Source organism: Oryzias melastigma, linkage group LG6 (genome assembly GCF_002922805.2).
Source record: "Oryzias melastigma strain HK-1 linkage group LG6, ASM292280v2, whole genome shotgun sequence".
Taxonomy (NCBI): domain Eukaryota; kingdom Metazoa; phylum Chordata; class Actinopteri; order Beloniformes; family Adrianichthyidae; genus Oryzias; species Oryzias melastigma.
In genome coordinates, this window is record NC_050517.1 from 17,725,865 (window position 1) to 17,748,109 (window position 22,245).

The 22,245-nt window shown below is 40.5% G+C and overlaps 3 protein-coding genes and 1 long non-coding RNA gene across 5 annotated transcripts in view; 3 read left to right on the plus strand and 1 right to left on the minus strand.

The window, feature by feature from the left end:
• The window catches only part of LOC112152006 (V-type proton ATPase subunit S1), a 31,311-nt gene extending 17,168 nt beyond the window's left edge, over positions 1–14,143 (minus strand). Inside the window, exons 1-4 of the mRNA XM_024281206.2 lie at positions 14,054–14,143; positions 3,296–3,315; positions 2,955–2,992; positions 2,788–2,862 (exon numbers count right to left, since the gene is read on the minus strand). Of these exons, the coding sequence (XP_024136974.1) occupies positions 2,788–2,862; positions 2,955–2,992; positions 3,296–3,315; positions 14,054–14,136 (216 nt within the window). The 5' untranslated portion in view covers positions 14,137–14,143. The remainder of the gene's footprint in view (positions 1–2,787; positions 2,863–2,954; positions 2,993–3,295; positions 3,316–14,053) is intronic.
• On the plus strand, positions 9,207–14,187 carry LOC112152014. Of its 2 annotated transcripts, XR_004948042.1 has the most exons (6): positions 9,207–9,508; positions 9,676–9,884; positions 10,000–10,040; positions 10,129–10,859; positions 13,821–13,993; positions 14,064–14,187. It is a non-coding gene; the product is annotated as an uncharacterized LOC112152014 (long non-coding RNA). The 2 variants fall into 2 exon arrangements; XR_002920213.2 differs by lacking the exon at positions 14,064–14,187 and having other exon boundaries at positions 13,821–14,063.
• Positions 14,188–15,496: 1,309 nt separating this feature from the next.
• rps23 (ribosomal protein S23) lies at positions 15,497–17,349 on the plus strand. The gene is made up of 4 exons (XM_024281216.1): positions 15,497–15,635; positions 16,540–16,699; positions 16,957–17,077; positions 17,159–17,349. Exons 1-4 carry the CDS (start codon positions 15,632–15,634, stop codon positions 17,303–17,305), a joined length of 432 nt encoding a protein of 143 aa, XP_024136984.1. The 5' UTR covers positions 15,497–15,631; the 3' UTR covers positions 17,306–17,349.
• Positions 17,350–18,817: 1,468 nt separating this feature from the next.
• The window catches only part of tasora (transcription activation suppressor a), a gene marked incomplete in the record, with an annotated part of 57,296 nt that continues 53,868 nt past the window's right edge, over positions 18,818–22,245 (plus strand). Inside the window, 4 exon segments of the mRNA XM_024281166.2 lie at positions 18,818–19,549; positions 20,698–20,843; positions 20,951–21,043; positions 21,214–21,286. Coding sequence (XP_024136934.1) covers positions 19,288–19,549; positions 20,698–20,843; positions 20,951–21,043; positions 21,214–21,286 — 574 coding nt within the window.

The following is a 22,245-nucleotide window of genomic DNA, read 5'->3' on the forward strand; positions in this document are numbered from 1 at the left end:
ATCCATCCACCCATCAAACCATCCATCCATCCTGTCAGTCCATCTATCCGTCTACCCATCTATTAATCCATCCATCCATCCGTCATCCATCCATCCATCAACCCATCCATCCATCCATCCACCCATCAAACCATCCATCCATCCTGTCAGTCCATCTATCCATCTACCCATCTGTTAATCCATCTATCCATCCATCCATCCATCTATTAATCCATCCATCCATCAAACCATCCATCCATCCATCCTTCCATCCATCCATCAACCCATCCATCAAACCATCCATCCATCCTTCCATCCATCCATCCATCAACCCATCCATCCTTCCATCCATCTGTCATCCATCCAGCCATCCATCAAACCATCCATCCATCAAACAATCCATCCATCCACACATCTGTCTGTCCAGCCATTCATCCATCATCGAGCCATTATCCATCATCCCCCCCTCAGTCCATCCATCCATCCATTTATCCATCATCCATACTTCTGTCTGTCCATCTATCCATCCATTATTCCATCCATCCATCAAACCATCCTTCCATCCATCCTTCCATCAACCCACCCATCTATTAATCCATCCATGCATCCATACATACATACATGCATCTATTTGTCCATCTGTCCATCTACCCATCTGTTAATCCATCCATCCGTCATCCATCCATCTATTCATCCATCCATTAATCCATCCATCCATCCATCCTTCCATCAATCCATCAATCAACCCATCCATCCTTGCATCCATCCATCCATACATCAACCCATCCATCCATCAAACCATCCATCTATCCACACATCTGTCTGTCCATCTACCCATCTCTTAATCCATCCATCCATACATCAACCCATCCATCCATCCATCCATCTGTCATCCATCCATCCATCAATCAATCCATCAAACCATCCATCTATCCACACATCTGACTGTCCATCTATCCATCTACCCATCTGTTAATCCATCCATCCATCAAACCATCTATCCATCCGTCCACCCATCAATCCATCCATACATACATACATCTGTCTGTCATCCATCCATCTACCCATCTGTTAATCCATCCATCCGTCATCCATCCATCCATCCATCCAAACTTCTTAATTCCTTTCAAATTTGGACACTGATATTCATTCATCGAGCCATTATCCATCATCCACCCCTCAGTCCATCCATCCATCAATTTATCCATCATCCATACTTCTGTCTGTCTATCTATCCGTCTACTCATCTATTAATCCATCCATCCATCTGTCATCCATCCATCCATCAACCCATCTTTTAATCCATCTATCCATCTGTCATCCATTCATACATACATCTGTCTGTCCATCTATCCGTCTACCCATCTGTTAATCCATCTATCCATCTGTCATCCATCCATCCATCTATTAATCCATCCATCCATCCGTCATCCATCCATCCATCCATCCACCCATCCGTCATCCATCCATCCATCAACCCATCCATCCATCCACCCATCAAACCATCCATCCATCCTGTCAGTCCATCTATCCATCTACCCATCTGTTAATCCATCTATCCATCCATCCATCCATCTATTAATCCATCCATCCATCAAACCATCCATCCTTCCATCCATCCATCCATCCATCCATCCATCCATCCATCCATCAACCCATCCATCAAACCATCCATCCATCCTACCATCCATCCATCCATCAACCCATCCATCCTTCCATCCATCCGTCATCCATCCAGCCATCCATCAAACCATCCATCCATCAAACAATCCATCCATCCACACATCTGTCTGTCCAGCCATTCATCCATCATCGAGCCATTATCCATCATCCACCCTTCAGTCCATTCATCCATCAATTTATCCATCATCCATACTTCTGTCTGTCCATCTATCCATCCATTATTCCATCCATCCATCAAACCATCCTTCCATCCATCCTTCCATCAACCCACCCATCTATTAATCCATCTATGCATCCATACATACATACATGCATCTATTTGTCCATCTGTCCATCTACCCATCTGTTAATCCATCCATCCGTCATCCATCCATCTATTCATCCATCCATTAATCCATCCATCCGTCCATCCTTCCATCAATCCATCAATCAACCCATCCATCCTTCCATCCATCCATCCATACATCAACCCATCCATCAAACCATCCATCTATCCACATATCTGTCTGTCCATCTACCCATCTCTTAATCCATCCATCCATACATCAACCCATCCATCCATCCATCCATCTGTCATCCATCCATCCATCAATCAATCCATCAAACCATCCATCTATCCACACATCTGACTGTGCATCTATCCATCTACCCATCTGTTAATCCATCCATCCATCCATCAAACCATCCATCCATCCTTCCACCCATCCATCCGTCCATACATACATACATCTGTCTGTCATCTATCCATCTACCCATCTGTTAATCCATCCATCCATCAAACCATCCATCCATCCATCCGTCCGTCCGTCCGTCCGTCCGTCCGTCCGTCCGTCCGTCCGTCCGTCCGTCCATCAGTCCGTCCGTCCGTTTATTCAGCTAACATCCACTCATCAATATATATTCTAAAAATCTGAAAGTTGGAATCAAACCATTTTCTGTCAATGTTTTAATGCAAATGTGAAAATTTGCTTGCTTGATTTGAGTAAATGCATTTGTTCATAGCTACTGATGACCTGAACAGTCAGAATCTGGAATGAACCAATTAAATTAATCAAGCAGCGATATCTGCAGGGATCCTGGGGAGCCGGGCTGAAGACCTGTCTCACATTCATGTGGGGCTCAAACCTTCAGCGGTGACAGGGGAGCTCCATTCATCTGAAGCAGTTTCCTCTGCGACGCTGCTGAAGACTGAAAGTGATGCTGAAGAGAAGCACAAACACACAGTGAGGGAACTGCTGCTCCAACAATCCTGAAATCAAAGAAAACCTGGGCTGACTTAAAAAAGAAAATACCAAAGCTTTCCCCTCCCTCCGTCCACTTACACCTCCATCTGGAAATAAAGGAAACATGATTATTTTTGAAAATCTATCTCCAGATGACGGTCCTTGTTTACTATGTGGTGAGAGGATTATTACTACTTCAAATTGGATTTTTTTCTGTTCATCTTGAATCCAAACCTGATCGATGGATGGATGGATGTGTAATTTAAAAAGTGGATGGGTTGATTTGGATGGATGTTTTGGGGGGTTAATGGATGAAGGGATGGACAGAATAATTGATGGGTGGTTAGATAGACTAATAGATAAACAGATGGATTAGTGGTTGGATGGATAAATGGATGGATGTATCTTACCATGGACAGATGAAACAAAGCTGAAAACAGAAAGAACGGATGCATTAATAACACTGTTTTTTCCAGTCTAGTGTCATCCATTACACATCAATGACATTTAAAACAACTGTTTTAAACTCAAACCAAAGTGAATATTCCAGGTGTTTTAGTGCTCGTCACAGATTCAAAAGGACATTGTTTGACGGAGTGAATTTAAAGCATCAGTGTTCTGAAGATGGACTGAGGTGTTGCTCTCAAGTTCGCCTCTAGAGGGCGTGGACGTTTTTTAAGTATTAAAAAGGATAAGTTGAAACCGAAAGTTTTTTTTTATTTTATTTTATTTTTTTTTTTATTGACAACAAATACATTACAGAGTTGTGCTATCATCAGCAGCATTACAAATGACAACAACCACAATTATCCAACATAACATATTAATCATACATAAAACAACATATATAGGATTTAACATAATAGAACATATAAACAAAAAAAAACATAAATGACAATTTAACTTTAGTTAGGGGTATTCATTAATAATGGATTAGATTTATCTGCGCTTTTCAGGACACTCAAAGCGCTTACATTGTGCATCCATTATTCATTCATTCACACATCATTCATACTTGGTGATGGTGAACTACTACTGTAGCCACAGCTGCCCTGGGGCAGGCTGACAGAGGCGTGGCTGCCAGTACGCGCCTACGGCGCCTCTGACCATCAGACCATCACCGGAACATTCATACGCATTCTCACACCAGTGGAGCCACACTGGAGGCAAGCAAGGTTAAGTGCCTTGCCCAAGGACACAACGACACTTGGCTGGCGGGAGCCGGAATCGAACCGCCTATCCTTCGATCATTGGCCGACCCGCTCTACCACCTGAGCCACTGTCACCCTGGTTTAGTCATATTGATGTTTTTATAAAGAGACAAACTGATTCTGACTCACTCGTCAATCCAAAAGATCCATTAACTCGCTAAAGGATCCAATCCATCAACCCACCCATCTATTAATCCATCCATGCATCCATACATACATACATGCATCTATTTATCCATCTGTCCATCTACCCATCTGTTAATCCATCCATCCGTCATCCATCCATCTATTCATCCATCCATTAATCCATCCATCTGTCCATCCTTCCATCAATCCATCAATCAACCCATCCATCCTTCCATCCATCCATCCATACATCAATACATACATACATGGATTAAGTTTGTAACCCTTAACCAAACTAAGTATTTTCAAGCTATTTTTATTTTTCATATAATTAAGAGACTGAAAATAAAAACAGAGCTCCTTGTGAAAAGTACTAAAAAGTGGTTTGGTCTTTAAAAATTTGTTTTTATGAATAAAAAACTTTCCTTGCAATAGTAGGACATTAAGAACAATATTTTCTGGTCTGTTAGAGTTCACCACCCCATATAAAACATTTTTCACATCCAAATGAACTGGAGCTGCAATTTTAGAAGAAAACCAAAAACAAAACTCTTCCCAAAATGTATTAATAACTCTACAGTTAAAGAATAAATGATCCACAGTCTCAATGTCATTTAAACAAAAACTACAACCGTTCTCATCAAAGCCAAATCGGTGTCTCAAAATTCCTTGGATGGATAAATATCATTGATTATTTTAAAATGAACCTCTTTTATTTTTGGTGAAATAGAAAATTTAAGGAATTTAGATCTCAATTCAATCACCTCTTCTTTAGGAAAGTGTTTAGATATGTTTCTTTTCTGATAAGATGTTTGAAAAAGTTCTTTGACAAACAAATTCCATATAAAAGTGTTGGGTAATTCTGTTTTCGTAACAGGCTGTCCGTTTAATAGCAGAGAAGGAAGTGTTAATTGAACTTTGTGTAAGAGTAAATTTTGAGATAATTGGATCAACGACAGAGGAAGGGCTTTGATCACAGTATCATATTGTTTCCGATCAGACAACTGAAATTTAGAGTAAAAGTCCTCAAATGTTAAAATATTTCCAGAATGATCTAGTAAATGCAAGACAGACCATATCCCTTTAGACAGCCAGTCATCGTGAAACAAAGATTTGTTTCTTCGTAAGACATAAATTGTGTTTATAGATGAGTTTCCAATATAATAAAACTTGTTGATGAAAGGCAGAAAGTTTGATTGGCAGTTTCTTCGGGTCATAGTCACATTTCAGCAGGAAGTTGATTCCACCTACATCACTGAATATTTTGGAGGGAAACTGAAACCAGAAACCCTTTTTTAAAGAAGGATCTCAGCCAGTTGATTTTAATTGTGCCATCCAAACATTCAACATCAATAGCTTTAAGCCCTCCCTCTTCATATTCTGTTAGCATTACACTTTTTCTGATATAATGAGTTTTGTATTTCCAAATGTACTTAAAATTAGCTTGATTTATGGCTTTAATTGCTGATTTGGGGAAGGATAAAGAGTGTGCTGGGTAGATTACTCTTCACAGGGATTCCATCTTCACTAGAAAAACTCTACCCAGAATAGAAATATCACGTTTAGACCACAAATTTAGGTTTAATTTGCATTTATCTATAGTTTTACAAAAGTTCAGATCCTCTGATATTTTGGTATCTTTGGTTAAGTGGACACCCAAATATTTAACTTTGGATTTAACTGGAATGTTATTAATTGATGTTAGAGTGGAGTCTTTTAACGGCAATAACTCACATTTTGTCAGATTGAGTTTCAAACCAGAAGCTTTGGAGAAAGAATTTATTGAGTCTAGAATCATAGGAATCTGACTGCTGTCTTTCATAAAAATTGCTGTGTCGTCAGCAAACTGAGTGATTGCAAGTTGCTGACCTAAAACATTAAGTTTCTCAAAATTTGAGTTTCTTATAAAAATTGATAACATTTCAGCTGCTGCAATGAAGAGTAAGGGAGAGATAGGACAACCCTGTTTAACTCCTTTGTTAATAGGTAATCTCTGTGAGGTCCCATGTGGTAATGAATTGACACTATTTGTATCGCTATAAAATGTTTTGATTAAATGTATAAAGTTGGGTCCAAAACCAAAAAAATCTAGAGTTTGAAACATGAATTGATGCTCTACACTGTCGAAGGCTTTGAAGAAATCAAGAAACAAGATGAAGCCTTCGTCTTCAATCAGATGGTTGTCATCTAACAGGTCCAATATGAGTCGGATATTATTATGAATTGAACGCCCTTTTAAGCAGCCAGATTGTGTGTCAGAAATAATCTGGGAGATCCCAGTTTTCATTCTGATGGGAAAAATGTGGGTTAAGATTTTATAATCATTATTGAGCAGGGTTATTGGTCTCAGATTATCAATTAGTCGAGGATCTTTGCCAGGTTTAGGGATAAGAGTGATGGCGCCTTGCTTCATAGTGGTTGGTAAAATGTGCGAATTAGTTATTTATTTCAGTGTCAGGAAGAGGAGGTCTTTCACATGTTCCCAGAAATGTCTATAAAAATTAGCAGTCAGCCCATCTGAACCTGGAGATTTGTCCAAAGCTGAGCACCTCACAGCATCTTCTACTTCTGACATGGTGATCTCTGGCTCACAGAGCTCTCTGCAGGCATCATCTATTTTAGGGACCAAATGTTTGATCTGATTCATAAAGGCTACAGCATCATGATGGGAGTAAGAGGATGAGTACAGCTCCTTGCAGAACTGGAATATTTCTTTTGTAATTGCTGAAGGATCTGTGCACTCCACATCCACATAATTAACAAAGCTTTAACACTGTTCCGTTCTTGTCTCCTTTTTTCCAGTCTACAGAAGTACACTGAACTTTTCTCTCCCTCCTCTACCCATCTTGCTCTGGACCTGATATACGCTCCTTTGGCTTTATTTGTATACATTTCATCAAAGGAGGATTGCAAGAGGATCAATCTCTGTTTATGATTTTCGTCTGAGTCCACATTGTGACAAATTGAATTTATTTCTTTAATAATTTCTTCTTCCTTCAGTTTATATTGTTCACTCAACTGTTTGCTTCTAGTAATGGAGATTTGGCGTACCTTATATTTAAAAAATTCCCATCTACCCCTATAAGATGTGAATTGAGCCTCCCTACAAATTTTATTAATTGTACTAATGACATCTTGACAATATGTATCATCGTTAAGAAGATTAGAATTAAATTTCCAGTAGCCTTTATTTCTAGGTTGGGGGTTTGGAGGATGGATGGAAAGTCTGATCATACTGTGATCCGTTAGCGGAGCAGCTGAAATGTTTTCGGGACAAAACTCTGACCATCATCTGAGACTAGCCAAAAGTCTAACCGAGATTTAGCTGTACCATCTGGTTTAAACCAGGTAAAGGCTCGAGCATCAGGGTTATCTCTACGCCAGACATCCAATAGGTGTAGTTCTGTGCAGAAGTTAAGTAATATTGGATTATAATGGTGATTCAGAAACACAGATGGAGATCTATCCAGCCAATCATCTTCCACCATAATACAATCACCCCCAATTATTCGTATTTGAACAGGATATCTCTGTCTAAGGTCTTTAAATGTGTCAATCAACTGGGAAAACGTTAATTTCTTTTGGGCATCAGAATTATAGCCATAAACATTACCTAGTATCAGAAAACACTCATCAAGGTGAAAAACGCAAATGATCCATCGACCTGAATCATCCCTTCTCACTGTTAACAGTTTCCCTGGAAAATTATTCAGTAGTATAGCGACACCTGCTGACCTGTTACTGCCATGACTGAAGTAGATTTTATCGCCCCACAAATTAGACCAGAATGTTTCGTCACTTTCACTGGAATGAGTTTCCTGCAGAAGGAAACACTGAGCTCTTTGATTCTTACAAAACAAAAATACAGATTTTCTTTTAACAGAATTTCTCAGACCCCTAGCATTTAGCGTAACAAAAGAACTCAGCGAATGTGACAAAGACATAAAAAAACAACAAATATACAAATAACACAAAAGGATACTTAGAGCTAAAGAAGCTGGAACTAGAAGTGTTGGTGATGCCCCTAAAACTATTTCTTTGAAGACTGAGGCTTAACCCCAAAAGAAAAATTCCAAACCATTAGTAAAGACTTGGATTATCATAAAATAATTTGAGGATTATCAGAGACAACAAAAACGTTTATGAATAAACTGAACTATTTCTATTTTGAAATGAAAACGAACTTTGGACCGTTATATTGAATCAGTTCAATCTAGACGGACCCTGATGCCCTCGATGGAGCCCACCTGGCCTCTGTAGTACACGTTTCCCCGCTGCTCGGGCTTCCTCCATCTTTGGCCAGGCCGCTGCTCGGGCCTCTCTGTCAGCCTTGCAGAAATCTTTCTTGAAGACGATTCCCAGATTCTTACATGCTGAACAGTTCTTGGTTTTTCTCCAGATGGCGTCTCGGTGGTGTCTCATAACAAACTGCATGATGACCTGTCGATGTCTGCCCTCCTCCTTTCTCCCCAACCGATGAACCAAATCCACCACAGTGTCCATCCTCTCATTCCACTCCCGGAACGATCTTGGACAGGATACTGATGATGACTTCTCGGATGTTCTCGTCGTCTTTTTCTTTTAATCCTTGAGTTTTTTAGGTTCCATCGCATTTGTAGCGTTCTATTTCAGCTACTTTTTCTTTCAGCTCTTTGTTTTCTTTAACAAGTTGTGGAACTTCTTTTTCCATTTCTTTAATTTTAACCGTGCATTCTTTAATCTCAGCTGCATTCATTTCCACAAGTCGAGAGATATTTGCTACCATGACGGAGTTTTCTTTTAGCTGGTGACCAAAGTCCTCAATTTTGCAGGTTAATTTTTCAATGGCGGTGATTAGAGCTTCATTCTGAGAGACTGCAGGCTCTTGAACAGGTTTCATCTTTTGTGGCAGAGCAGAAGCTTTAGTAGGAGTACTCGGAGCAGGTTTCCTTTTCATGTTGCTGCCTACCTCCATCTGGGTGTAGTCGTGGTCACAGGTGTTTGTTTGTAGCGCTGTAGCTAGCTTAGCATCGGCTTTTTTTCATTCTTAGACAATGTTGTCTCGGCACACTGAGAGGTTTGATGTTACTAAAAGCATTCAAATCGAATATGTCTTCAATGGGGATAAGTATATCAGTCCCAAAATGTATATATCTTCCACAATCCGGGGCGAGCTTAGGTAAAGCGTGTCACTCTTACCGCCATGCCAGCAGACCAATCTTGAAATCGAAAGTAAACAGAGCAGCAGAACAGCAATGTTTCAGATCAGTTTGGTTTTATAATCTCAAGTGTGCGTCCATGAGAGTGGTGAGCCATTTTTCTGTTTTTATAGAAGATAAATCTGCTTGTTAATGAATGTGGGCATTTCCTAGTTTCTTTATGTTAATCTAGTTTTTTTAGATTTAGCCTGTTGCTATAACAGCATCATAAATATGACTGCATTTGGTTTATTCATTATTCAATATAATATACAGAAATCTTCACGACAATCAGGGCTGATGACAGCAGTAAACCAGTACAGATTCTGTCTGGTTAGTCTGCTGACCCAGCTGGTGACCCACTGGATTAGTGTCTTACCAATGTGTTCAGTCTGGTACATAAAAACTTCACTGCTGGGTCTTCAACCCAAGTTGGACACTGGGAAAGAAATGAAAATAGCCAACTCCAAACAGCAGATATGCCCGTAAGTTTACTATTGTTATTTTTGAAGTATCAGCCTGCATAATTGAACCTGTTTTCTCTGACATGAAGGATTAAAATAAAGTTGTTTTTTTCAACGGTTTAATGCTGGTTTCAAGGTTTGGAGTAAATCCAACACATCAGATGAACTCAAACTGAGGTTTGTTCTTTTTCATAAGTTTCAATCTGTTTTCTGTTGATCTTTGACCTCTTGGTTCAATGACCTGTTCAACTTTTCCTTACTCCAGCTCTCCGTTTGGTTCACCACCTGTTTTCACACTTGTCAGGAGCTAAAGCATCGCCATGGCAACGGAAAGTATACCTGTTCACCAGGATCAATAATTTAGAACAGGGGTCTCAAACTCTGTTTATCTGGGGACCACTGGAAGCAGAGTCTGGATGAAGGCCGCATTAGGATTTCCACAAGAAAAGCGCAGCTAAAACATTCCAATGTTCACAAATATCTTTATTTTAACACAAAATAATGAATAAAACAAATAAATGAATAAATTTAAAAAATGAATTAAAAAAATCAGTCATTAATGAAAAAATTAAAATAATAATGACCATACAGCAGATACAGACGAATGAAGAAACCACATTTTGACTGACTATAGAAAACCCATTATTCTTATTCAGTTTCAAATGTATGTATTAACAGCTCCTCCTTCATTTCTGAGCTGAGAGCAGCACGCTCACTGAGATTCTGCTTGTGCGTGCATCACTCACGCACGCGGAAGTAGTCAGTCTCTCGCTTGAGGACTTTTTCTGCTCGTGGAGGAGGAAAAAGCGCTCAAAGGGTCTGATTTGTCCTCCAGGAATGTTGTATGCGTACGCGGAGATGTCTTATTTCTGCGTGGAGTTTTGACATAAATGAAACGCCATGTGTCTCCCATTCATTCTAAGAGAGACATCCACAGACGGAGCTGGTAGCTCCTCCCACAGCCGACGCAGTGTCTGAAACACGTTATTTGACAAGGTAAAATATCCATGTTAATTTGAAGCTACCATTAGATTTTCAATTATATGTATTTGATATGTTTTTTTTAACTTTATACAAGAAAATAAAAAATCCCAGAGTGATAGAAAATGGGGGGCTGCACGGTGGCGCAGTGGTTAGCGCTCTTGCCTCACAGCGAGAAGGCCCCGGTTCGACTCCCGGCTGGGACCTTTCTGTGTGGAGTTTGCATGTTCTCCCCGTGCATGCGTGGGTTTTCACCGGGGACTCCGGCTTCCTCCCACCGTCCAAAAACATGCTTCATAGGTTAATTGGTGACTCTAAATTGCCCCTAGGTGTGAATGTGAGAGTGGATGGGTGTGTGATTGAGGCCCTGCGGCAGACTGGAGACCTGTCCAGGGTGAACCCCGCCTTCGCCCATCAGTAGCCGGGTTAGGCTCCGGCACCCCGCGACCCCGAAAGGGATGAAGCAGTTAAGAAGATGGATGGATGGATGAATGGATAGAAAATGGGCCAAAAAAGATACCGGATCACAAAGAATCAAGTTCCTTCGAATGCGACTGAAGTCTCGAGTCAAAACTCCTAATTTTCGCTCTAATCCTTGGGATGGAAGCAACACTTCTGCCAGTTCTTCCATCCAGCAGACACTTCCCTGTCATAAAACCAGAACAATCAGCTTCTCCCTTATGAATTCCTTTAAGCAAAAAAAAAAAAACACACGTTCTCTGTTTTTGTATGTTTTTGTAAAGTCAAACACATGACACGACTGCTCCTCATGATGATCTGCTCCACATCTCCGGAGAAGTTTTACCCAAGATACCCTTCCTGACACATGATTGGACTTGGAATCAAACTCACTTAGTGTCCACTGTACCACAGTCTGGAGGGTGTTGCACTAAGATGATGCCCAGACATAAAGCCCTGAACACAAAATCATTAGAACAGTAGCTCTTGGATTCTGGGATTATTACATGATATTTCTGCTGTTTACTGAGTTCAGACCAAAGAAAATGAGGCAATGTTTGTCCTTTTGAAATGAAAACTTGACCTTCTGTGACTGGATGATCAGGAGAGTAAGAAGGAATAAGGCCGTTTGAGGATGAGCAAAAATGAAAGGTTTGATTACCGGCTGTGTTTTATGCCGCTAGACAAAGAAAAAATGTAGTTTGTTTTTGTGTTCCGTTAAAGCTGGATGCATCTTTATGTGCTGCTAAATATGTTTCGAGGGAATCCACAAGTCCAAACTGATGAAAGATGACCAGAGTGTGGAATAACCAAAGTCAGAACCAGAGCAGGACGGGTCTGTTGTAAGTCGCTCTGGAGGACGGATTTTGGCAGATTTTGAGAGTTTAAGCAGGAAAAACAAACGGAAATCCTAAAAAATTCCCAAGATAAATCAAATGTTGAGTCGTGTTTCTTCTGAGAAGCCCTGAAGCAAACGCTTTGACCTGAATTCTGGTCTTTTCTCTCTATAATAGGAGGAGGGGTGTACATTCCAAATGGCAGAGATGCTGTAACATGTTGGAGCTGCTTCAGCCGGGTTGATGCAAAGTGTTCAGGCAGCTAAAAGCAGCAGGAACAAAGAGGATTACTGGAGCAAGATGCAGGATCAAATGTGTGTCAGGCAGTGAGCTGACCTGACAGCAAATCAGACATGATGACGGCTGCCCTGCAACTGTTTGGAAATCTCTTTTTCATTCAAGAGCTCTCCAGAAAACATCAAGGGAAAAGACTGTCTGCAAAAATCTATGCAAGAATCCTTTATTCACTTTGTACAAGACAAAAGATAAGAGGACACCTCAGAGACAGCAGGGGACTTGAGCTCTCCAACAACTAAATTCTGCAGCTTTAATGACATGTTCTTCCAATAACAAGCAAACAATTAGCTATAAATCAGGCCTGGTATTGATTATATTAACCCTTTGTAACCTTAAACGTTACCCTCATCCTCATTTTAACAACCAGACAGTGACGATTAGCTACTAGAAGTTAGTGATTTATAGAGCGCGTGACTCCTATGATCCGACTATTGGAGAAATACAAACAGGAAGACTCACTAAATATTTCTAAATCAATATGAAAACTTTCTAATCATCTCACCAGTCAATCCTGGATTAAAGCTTATAAATGGCATGTGAAGAAGTACTGCTCCCTTCAGGGTTCTTCACGGGTTTCCTCTGCATCTCCACTCATGTCCTCCTTCATCCATGAACCTCCTCTTTGGTCTTTCCTGTAGCTCCAACCTCAGCATCCTTTCACTTTCATCTTTTTTTTCTGATCCTATCCATCCTGGTCACTCCCAAAGGGAAGCTCAACATCTTCATCTCTGCTACCTCCAGCTCTGCTTCCTGTCTCTGCACTGGTGTCTCTGTCTCCAAATATGGCTCTTTTTCATGAACTTTGAAAAATAAGTTTCTGATTGAAAACTTTTGAAACAGAAAAATATTTCCTTGAAAAGAGCAATTACACAAATAAGGTTAACCACATGAACAGACTGGTGCTTTTCTGCAGCCCAGAACCACAAATGCATTTTATTTAATAAAAATAGCTAAATGTCAAACATGCCATAGGAAAAAATGGAAAAAATGTGAGCATGGAGCTGAGACAGAATACAGCAGAAGAGCTTTAACACAAACCTGCAACCTGATTTAAAAGTTTGATTAAAACTACAGGATGGTAAGCTGAACAAGGACCATAAGAAACCGTCAGCTGAGTCTGTCTGCTCGCTAATGTATGTGGGACAGAAAGCCATTATGATTTAGTGGAGCGCTGTCAGGGACAAATTAATATTTCAAGCATGAGGGTGTCACAGGGAAACATGGATGAGGAATAGAAAGCAATCTGGTAAATGTTCAGGTGAAGTTCCCTCATGCGTTATCATGGGGTTTACCAACCACTGATGGAGATCGGTCTGACAGCAGGTCCTCAGTTCTTTTGGTCACACTGTTCACATCAACATTCTTGTTTCATTCTGTTCCTTAGAGGGACTCTGATCGCAGGACGACGACACAACAGATGGTTCACCTTCCTTCTTCATCAAGCCACAAACAAGGATCTGATGGTTAAAGTCTGAGTGTAAAGCTCCTCAAAGGATTTAGGTTGTGGAAACAGCTGCTGGATCCACATATGTCAACAGTCAAAGATTAGAGAATCAGGTGAAGGCAGCACCAGCACAGAGATCAGGACGGTAAAACTCAGCAGTCTGTTTCATGTACCTGTCAGCAGGGAGGAGACGGAGGCAGAAGGACGGCTGCAGATGCAGGAAGAGCACGCACAGGAATTTCCACTGAGAAGCCATCGCTGTGGGGACCACAGTGTGACACACCAACACGCACTTCCTCTCATCCCTTCACATCATAATCTACTTAAATCAGCCCACTGTCTATAAACTCAACTCAAGGATCAGCCAATCAGGGCAGAGAGGGGATGAAGGGGTTGATGGAGCCCCGCCCACTGATTAAACATGGTGTTTCCTCATGTCAGCAGTTACAAATACAAATATTAAACATCCATAGATGATGATCACAATGATCAACTGATGGGAACCATCTAAGGAGGAGATAGACATTAGAAATCTAGATGAAGTTGATGAAGGATTACAAAACTGCCCCATAAGAGAAATTTAGTAGAGAAAATTCCATTAGTTTGTTCAAAATTGTTTTTGGACTAAACAAGATGCTTTTTTTGTTCATAGTTCTTTCTCTTCAGTTCTAATGTCTCTTAACAGGAAGTGCTGCATTTACCAATAAAGTAAATAAAAGCTTAGTGATAACACTCATTTTGTCCCATAATAACAATATTATCTTTTTTTTGCTTTTTGTTGTAACTTTTACTCTTAATTTCAAACATTAAAAAGAAATAATTAAAAAAAGACAAAGTATTCCATAACATTCATATTTTTGTTACTACAATTATTCTTGTTGTTTTAATTTTGTTTTTATAATAAGAGGTAGGAGAGATTGAGACATTGAGCTCCTCTTTGGGATTGACCAGGATGTATAGGATCGGAAATTACTAAGAACAGCTCATAAGATAAGCAAGAAACGAATTCCAAACTCTTTTAGAGTTTTTCAAAAATGGTATAATTTATCCAATTTAAAATTGTGTTTATGGTTGTAAAAGTCCAGCAACTCTAAGCGTTTTTGTTTTCATTAAAGTTTCTTTACTCAGATCATCTTTTATTTCCCCTTATGGAGCCATATTTAAACAGCAGGAGGTCCATGGATGCAGTAGATTGGAAATGAAGCAGTTGGAGTGAGTGAGGAGCAGATAACGGATTGAATAGATGAGAATGATTCCACGTGGAGAGCCCTGAAAGAGAACAACCAAACAAACAGATAATTATGAATGAACTATTTCGGTCAGTAGTTGGCACAATAGCCGCAGGAATTTAACGTGTAACAGTACAAAAAGAGTACAATTAATTTTAGTATTAGTAGTATTGTTAACAGTAGTAACTGTCTGATGGATGTTTCACCACCATTTTTGTTTTAAAACTATAAATGTACGTCTATAGAATGGCCTACACAGCCGGATTACAGTTCAAAATAATACGTCTTTCAGATTAAAGGCGAAATTTAAATTAAAATAAACAATAATAACAACAAAAACTCATAGCTATGTGGCAACGTAGCGTGTTATTTGTTTTCTTGTTTGTCTGCTACATAGAGCAAAAATATTTAAATAATTTATTCAGGCAGCTTTGTCGATACCTCTAGTCTCCGGTCCTCAGACTAGTCTTTGCCGCGGTGCATGCTGGGTCCTTCCTTTCCATCCCAGCTCGTTTCGCAGTCATGGGTGAGTCTGACTTTTCATCTATTATACGCGTTTATCCAGCTACTTTCGTTCCGTTTTTGCTCCTGAACAGCCTTTGAACATCACGTGAACACGTTTACTTGAGAAATCGTTAGTGAAATGTTACATTTGAAGATAAATTTACCCGTTTACGTTTTTATGTTGTCCACAACGTGGAGCCGCCATGCTTTGCGGGAGTAGCAGCGCGTTCGCGGCGACGGGTTAACGACATGTCCTGGTAAATTCCACTCACTGTTTTATCGTCACTGTGCTATTATTTTTCAACTACTTAATAGAAGCGGGTTAGTTTATTTCCCAGCGGTTGCTCGGTAATGTGAACTTTTCTTTGTGAGTATATAAGTCCTCAAACATTGATGTTCGGACTCACTCTTCTGAACGTTTTTAGTACGTGTCTACAGCAGGATCAACCTCTCAGTATCAAAAGTTCAGCTCATTCAGAATATTTGAGCTTTTGAATCATTATATAAATGTTTATGTAGCTGATGTTTTATTTATTAGGCAGTCTTTACAAGATTGGATAGCAGTTGCTGTTAGATATTTGCAGTTAATACCTGTATTAATTTGCTTCCTTTATGTTATTTGTGGTATTTAACTGTAAGGCTAATTGAACATATGCAATCTAACATTTCTTCAGGAACCCCCCCCCCATCATCTGTCAGAATTTATGCCTTCATTTCCACTTGAACTGCAGCTTTCTAGGAAAACAAATCTTTTTTTTTTTCCTAAATAATGGTTGTGTTTACTTGGGTTGTTTCAATAGGGTTGTTTATGTTGGCAATGGTTTTAATTATCCTGTCAAATTTTGATTTAATATGACACATTTTTGATATAATGCAGCCATGTTGTTTAGTAAATGTCTTCCTCCATCTTTTGCTCGTCTTTTCAGGAAAGTGTCGTGGTCTGCGTACTGCCAGGAAACTGCGCAATCACCGCCGTGAGCAGAAATGGCATGACAAACAGTACAAGAAGGCCCATCTGGGCACCGCTCTGAAGGCCAACCCCTTTGGAGGAGCTTCTCACGCCAAGGGAATTGTCCTGGAGAAAGTGTGAGTATTGTTTTAAAATCCTCAGTGGCTGGCCCATGGCTGGCATTTTCATTTTTACTGGACTTCATGTCTAAACTTAAAATCCCTTTTTTTTTTTTTGTTTTATTTTTTTGGTTCTTTGCTTTTTGCTTGAGCCTATAGGCATGAAGGATTTCTGTGCTGCTGCAAATTTCGCACATGGGATCATGCAGTTTTTCAGTCGAGCTCTTCTTAGGCTTCAGAAACTTTGTATGTACTAAACTGATGTTTTTCTACAGTGGTGTGGAAGCTAAGCAGCCCAACTCTGCCATCAGGAAGTGTGTGAGAGTTCAGCTGATCAAAAACGGCAAGAAGATCACAGCCTTCGTCCCAAATGATGGTTGCCTCAACTTCATCGAGGTAAACCGCAGCTTTGTCTTTTATAAATGTGAAGCTGGTGGTCCATTTGTTGATTAGTAATCCCCTCTTCTGTTCCTGCAGGAAAACGACGAGGTTCTTGTGGCCGGTTTCGGGCGTAAAGGTCATGCTGTGGGTGACATTCCTGGAGTTCGTTTCAAGGTGGTCAAAGTGGCCAACGTGTCTTTGCTGGCGCTCTACAAGGGCAAAAAGGAAAGACCCAGGTCATAAACTGTTGAGACTACAGATAAAATAAAAGTTGTTTCAATTACAAAGTGGTTGCTTCTTGTTCTCATTTTTTGTTCGACATAGACGTTGAATCGTTTTTTTTTTCTTGCTGTGTTTCTTGCTGCTGCCTTCTTGGTCCAAACATGGTTTTCAGACCTGATGTTGCTGCTGGGTTACCAGATTATGCGCTTTGTCAGATTTTAGTATTTTTTTTTCCAAAACTTCACACCTATGGATTTTTCATGCAATGAGTCTGTTTACCTGACATTACACCTCTAAACAGGAGTTTGTTTGCTCCAAAATTGTCTTTCAAAGGATAAAAGCTTCATTGTTGGGATTTTCTGTAAAAATGTTCTGTTACAAGTCAAAGAACAATTCTAACATCTAGTTTATAGTCTAAAACTTGGAAATAAAACTGACAAATGAAATTATTTTAAAGCAAGCAAAAAATGTATACTTTTTTTTATTTAATTGTTCATTCTGGATCTTATCCATCATGAAGAAAGTACGGATTAATTTTGTAAATCAAAAATTTCTGTTGGCTTCCTATATGAGGTGACAAATAAGATTTGGTTTACAAGCATGAACTGTATTATAGACTTATCTGGATTATTTTGGAATTGTATTTCTGATTCATATTGGTTTGGTTTGTTTTTTTAGCCTGGTGCCTTTAAACAGCTTTTGTTCTGATTTGTTACTTCATAAATAATGTAAATAGAATTGAAAACGATCCTTCATTTGTGTTGAGGGCATCTCCTCTTGGAATGAACATGGCACGAATGAACATGTCGGGGCTCAGCACACATCAGGGGGAAAGTGAAGGAGAACTGGTGACTAACCAACCATGCAGCACTTTCCGTCTTGGTTTGGGTTTTCTCTTTTTTGTTTGAAATATGGTTTTCTGTTCATTAAAAAAAACAGGGAAAATTATTCAGTTCAAGTTTTAGAACAAATAACTGCAGAGACGTTTCAGATAAAAAAATATCATCTAGATCTCATAATTCTGCCAACATTTAAACACAACTGTTAGAAACTGCATAAAATCCTATATTTAACAAGATACTGTATTCGATCTGTAATTTAGAATGAATAATCCATTGTGGTAATCTCTTTCATGATAGACCTTCACAGAACAGGGGATTAAACTGTATTTTTCAAAAGTTTTTTTTCTTAGCAAAAAAATAAGTTTAAGATTTTCATTCTTTAGTCATTTAACTAAAAAAATAATTGGGATTTAGCAAGCACCAACTTTTACAGTGAGAATCCGTTTCCTTTGTGTTTTTTTTCTGTTCAATTCAACTTCGGGCCAATTTGACGAGTAGCTTTTTGTCTTAAATCCTGATTTTTCCAGAGACCATCTCATACTGTCCGTGTTGAATTTTGCATTTTGGATCATTGTGTTAAATGGAAGCATCGTGTGCAGATGCCTTTATTTTGAAAACACGTTCTCAGATTTCCCCAGTTGTCATGGGTTATACCATAGATATATCTATGGGTTATACCATTACACCACAAACAGGGGGGTCATGTTTAAGGCCATTTTTATTAGGACGATACTAGAGTTTACCTTTTATTTGATCGGATGATTTGATTAACTTTATTGTTTTATTATTAAAATGCAAGTGAACGGCTCATCACGGAGGTTCTTGGTGGTTTAGAACCCGGGAACTCGTTTGATTTGGCCTGCATCTTAATTCCGTTTCCCAACCGTTGTTTCCGGATTCTCTTTTTGTTCATAGCAGAACAGAAGGACGCTCTCGGACCCAGAAGATGGCAGTAAACGCGCGTTTGACCCAGCTCCCTTAAATCCCCGTGAAGAAGACCTCTGCCCGCCCCGCAGGAAGCATGGCGCAGGGTTGCGAGTCGATTTGTTCTCTTGCGCTGCGGGACCGGCGGGTAACGGCGGCGTGAAGCGGGACTCGAGCCGACTCACGGCGGCGGAGTGACTGTTCGGACACTCGTCGGGTGGTGGCTAGAATCCCGCCATGGACGACGGCATCGTCCGGAGAGCGGCGTGCCGTACGAGGAAGGTGTCCTCGGGGTTCCTCGCAGCTAACGTTAGCCAGCATGATGGCGAGACGGTCAACGTAGCGTTTCCCCGGGAAGCGCATCTTCCGGCGGGTGGACTGAGCGCCGCAGCCCGGCTGGTGGAGCGGAGGAACTCCGCGCCGCAGGTGGTGCACCAGAGACACATGCCGATGGAGCCTAAGAAGTTCCACATCCCGAGGAAAACAAAGGAGCAGAGAGGTGCTGTCTCACGTGTGGAAGAACCGCCTCCATGTTTACATCCGAGAGATGTTTCTGAGAGCATCTGCTTGTCTCATCGCCTCTACAGAGGAAGTCTGACCTCTGTTTGACCCTTCTGGGCACCCGTTTAAAACCATTCGAGCCTTTCTGTTGGGAATCTGATCTGTGGTGTAAACTCTGGATGAGTTGTGACAGGAAAAGCGCGAAAATATAGTCTCATCTGAAACACGGATCTTAAGGCAGAAGTTTGACAGTACAAAAGTACCGTACAGGGTTTTAATGCAAACGGATGAGCAACCGTCTATGAAAATAATCAGTTTTCTTAATAATAATAATACATTTTATTTATATGACGCTTTTAAAAGACATGGAGACGCTTACAAAACCAATTACATAAAAAAAACAGTAGTAAGAAGCATTTGATTTAAAAATGAAAATGCAAAGTATGAAATAAAATCAAAGATTAAAAGCAGTTTTAAAAAGCTGAGTTTTCTTCTCAATTTGAAGAAGCCATTGGTGCTTCATAAAAAGCATCATCATTTTTCCAGGGTAAATTTAGTTTTTGAGCATCACTGCAGTGACATCTGACGCTGTTGACATGTTCATGCTTTTATTTTGGTGACGGGTACATCAAGCTTTCATGTTTGTAGCAGTTTGAACCAGATTGGAGTTTCTTCACGGCCCACAACTTTAACTCTTAAGTGTCTGTGGTTCTAAAGCCGAACTGAGTTCTGTGTGCTTTAGAAAGGATCTTTAGTCAAATGTGAAACTGCCAGCTGCTCCCCCGTCTCCTGAGAATGTTGTGGGTTGTTCTGAAGAAGGTCTCACTGGCTTTTCATGGTTCCCGTCCCCTACAGAGCAAAAATCACAGATTTAAACATGTCTAACATGTCTGATGATTGGATGATTCTGAGCTTTGGTCTTCACAGGAGACTCCTCCAGTTAATCTATGAGCTCCAATGTTCTGGGACCCAGCAGAACCTTTTCTCCCATGTTTTCCTCTGGTCCCTCTCTGCATTTCTCTGTGAAGCCATTTCCTCCTTCAAAAGCAGTCCACAGTCACCACTTTTTATAGTTGAAATGTATGCCAAAAAAGCATCTATTCCTGAATGTTGTTGAACAGTCTGAGTTTGGTCTCCTTCCTTCAGCTCTGTTCCAGCTTGTCTCCATGGAGTCCAGAGAATATGAAGACATGAAGAGCATCCTGACCTCCAGCTACATCGACCAAAACTCTGCCGGCTGCTTCACCTACAGCAGACCTCGGCTCGTGCACAGCGAGCTGCTGGAGAAGGAGGTGAGACGGGAACAGGGCTGGCGGTTCTGAAGATGTCATGGCGTCGGAGCTGGAGGCCGACTGGGCTGGAACCTCATAATCACCCGCTGAGCTGTTTCTCGTTTCAGTTTGTGGAAAAGAGGAAGGAGTTGAAGGCTGAGGGGAGAACAGAGAAGGAGCTGGAGGAGAGCTACTGCTTCCTGTTGGCAAACTCTGAGGAGGTAAAATAAACGCTCCTTTCCATCAGTGGGAGGAGTTACTTTTGGTTTTTATTTGTAGGTTTAGACATCTGATCCTTTTGCTGTGGAAAAGAATGTCCTGCTCTCTGGATTGCTCGAGCAGTTGATCTGATGACGTTAAGACATGACTGTAGATCTGCTTCTTTCATCAGCTGCCCTTCCTCTGCGAAAAGGGCCTGACAGTAGATCACAGCGCCGTCACGCTTCTGGGGAACCCCAGTAAAGGTAGGACCACCACCAGGTGTGCCCACTCCTGAAGCTCAGCTGGAAAAGTCGAGATGTTCTTTAAGAACTTTGTGTATCTGGGAGCTGGTTTGCTCATCAAAGCAGTTTTACTTTGAAAGAGAACTTCCTGGCCACATGCTGGGATGTAGCTCGGTTCTGACAGAACCTCAGTTTTCCTTCAGAACCCAACGTAGCAACCAGCCAATTACTTTGTTTTTATTTTCATCAACATGCTGTCCAGCACAAGCTGCTTAACAAAAAATACAGGGTATAAACATTTGTTAAAACAATAAATGTCATAAGACGCATTAGCAAAACAATCAAATAAAATAAAAAAATACAACTTAAGAAGGAGAGAAACGCTGTGTCAGGTTTGTGCCCGTTTTCATGTTTTCCTTGATTTCCACAAGAATCGTCCATTCATTCATTCATTTTCTTGTCCGCTTTGTCCCTTTCGGGGTCGCGGGGTGCCGGAGCCTATCCCAGCTGCTGACGGGCGAAGGCGGGGTTCACCCTGGACAGGTCTCCAGTCTGTCACAGGGCCTCAATCACACTCACATACATACCTAGGGGCAATTTAGAGTCATCAATTAACCTATAAGGCATGTTTTTTTCTTTGTAAAAGATCATGGAATCTTCTGGATCTGCAGTAGATCTTTTCCCTGTTCTGTCAACGTTATCATTATTACACAGATTCACACAAACAAAAACACTTGAGTGGTTTTTCTTTTTCCCTTTTATTCACACATGCATGAAAAAAACAAAAGTCCTGAAGAGCTTTTAAGGCTTGTTTCCATTGAGTGGTCTGGTCCAGTATTCTTCGCGTTTTCATTGTAAAATGGGTCCGTTAAACGGTACTGACCCGTACCTCTTAGGGGTTCCCCTTCAGTTGTAGGTCCATAGGAACATGTAACAGAACGGTTGGGCACTGTAGCCACCTGCTGATTGGCAGAAAGGGA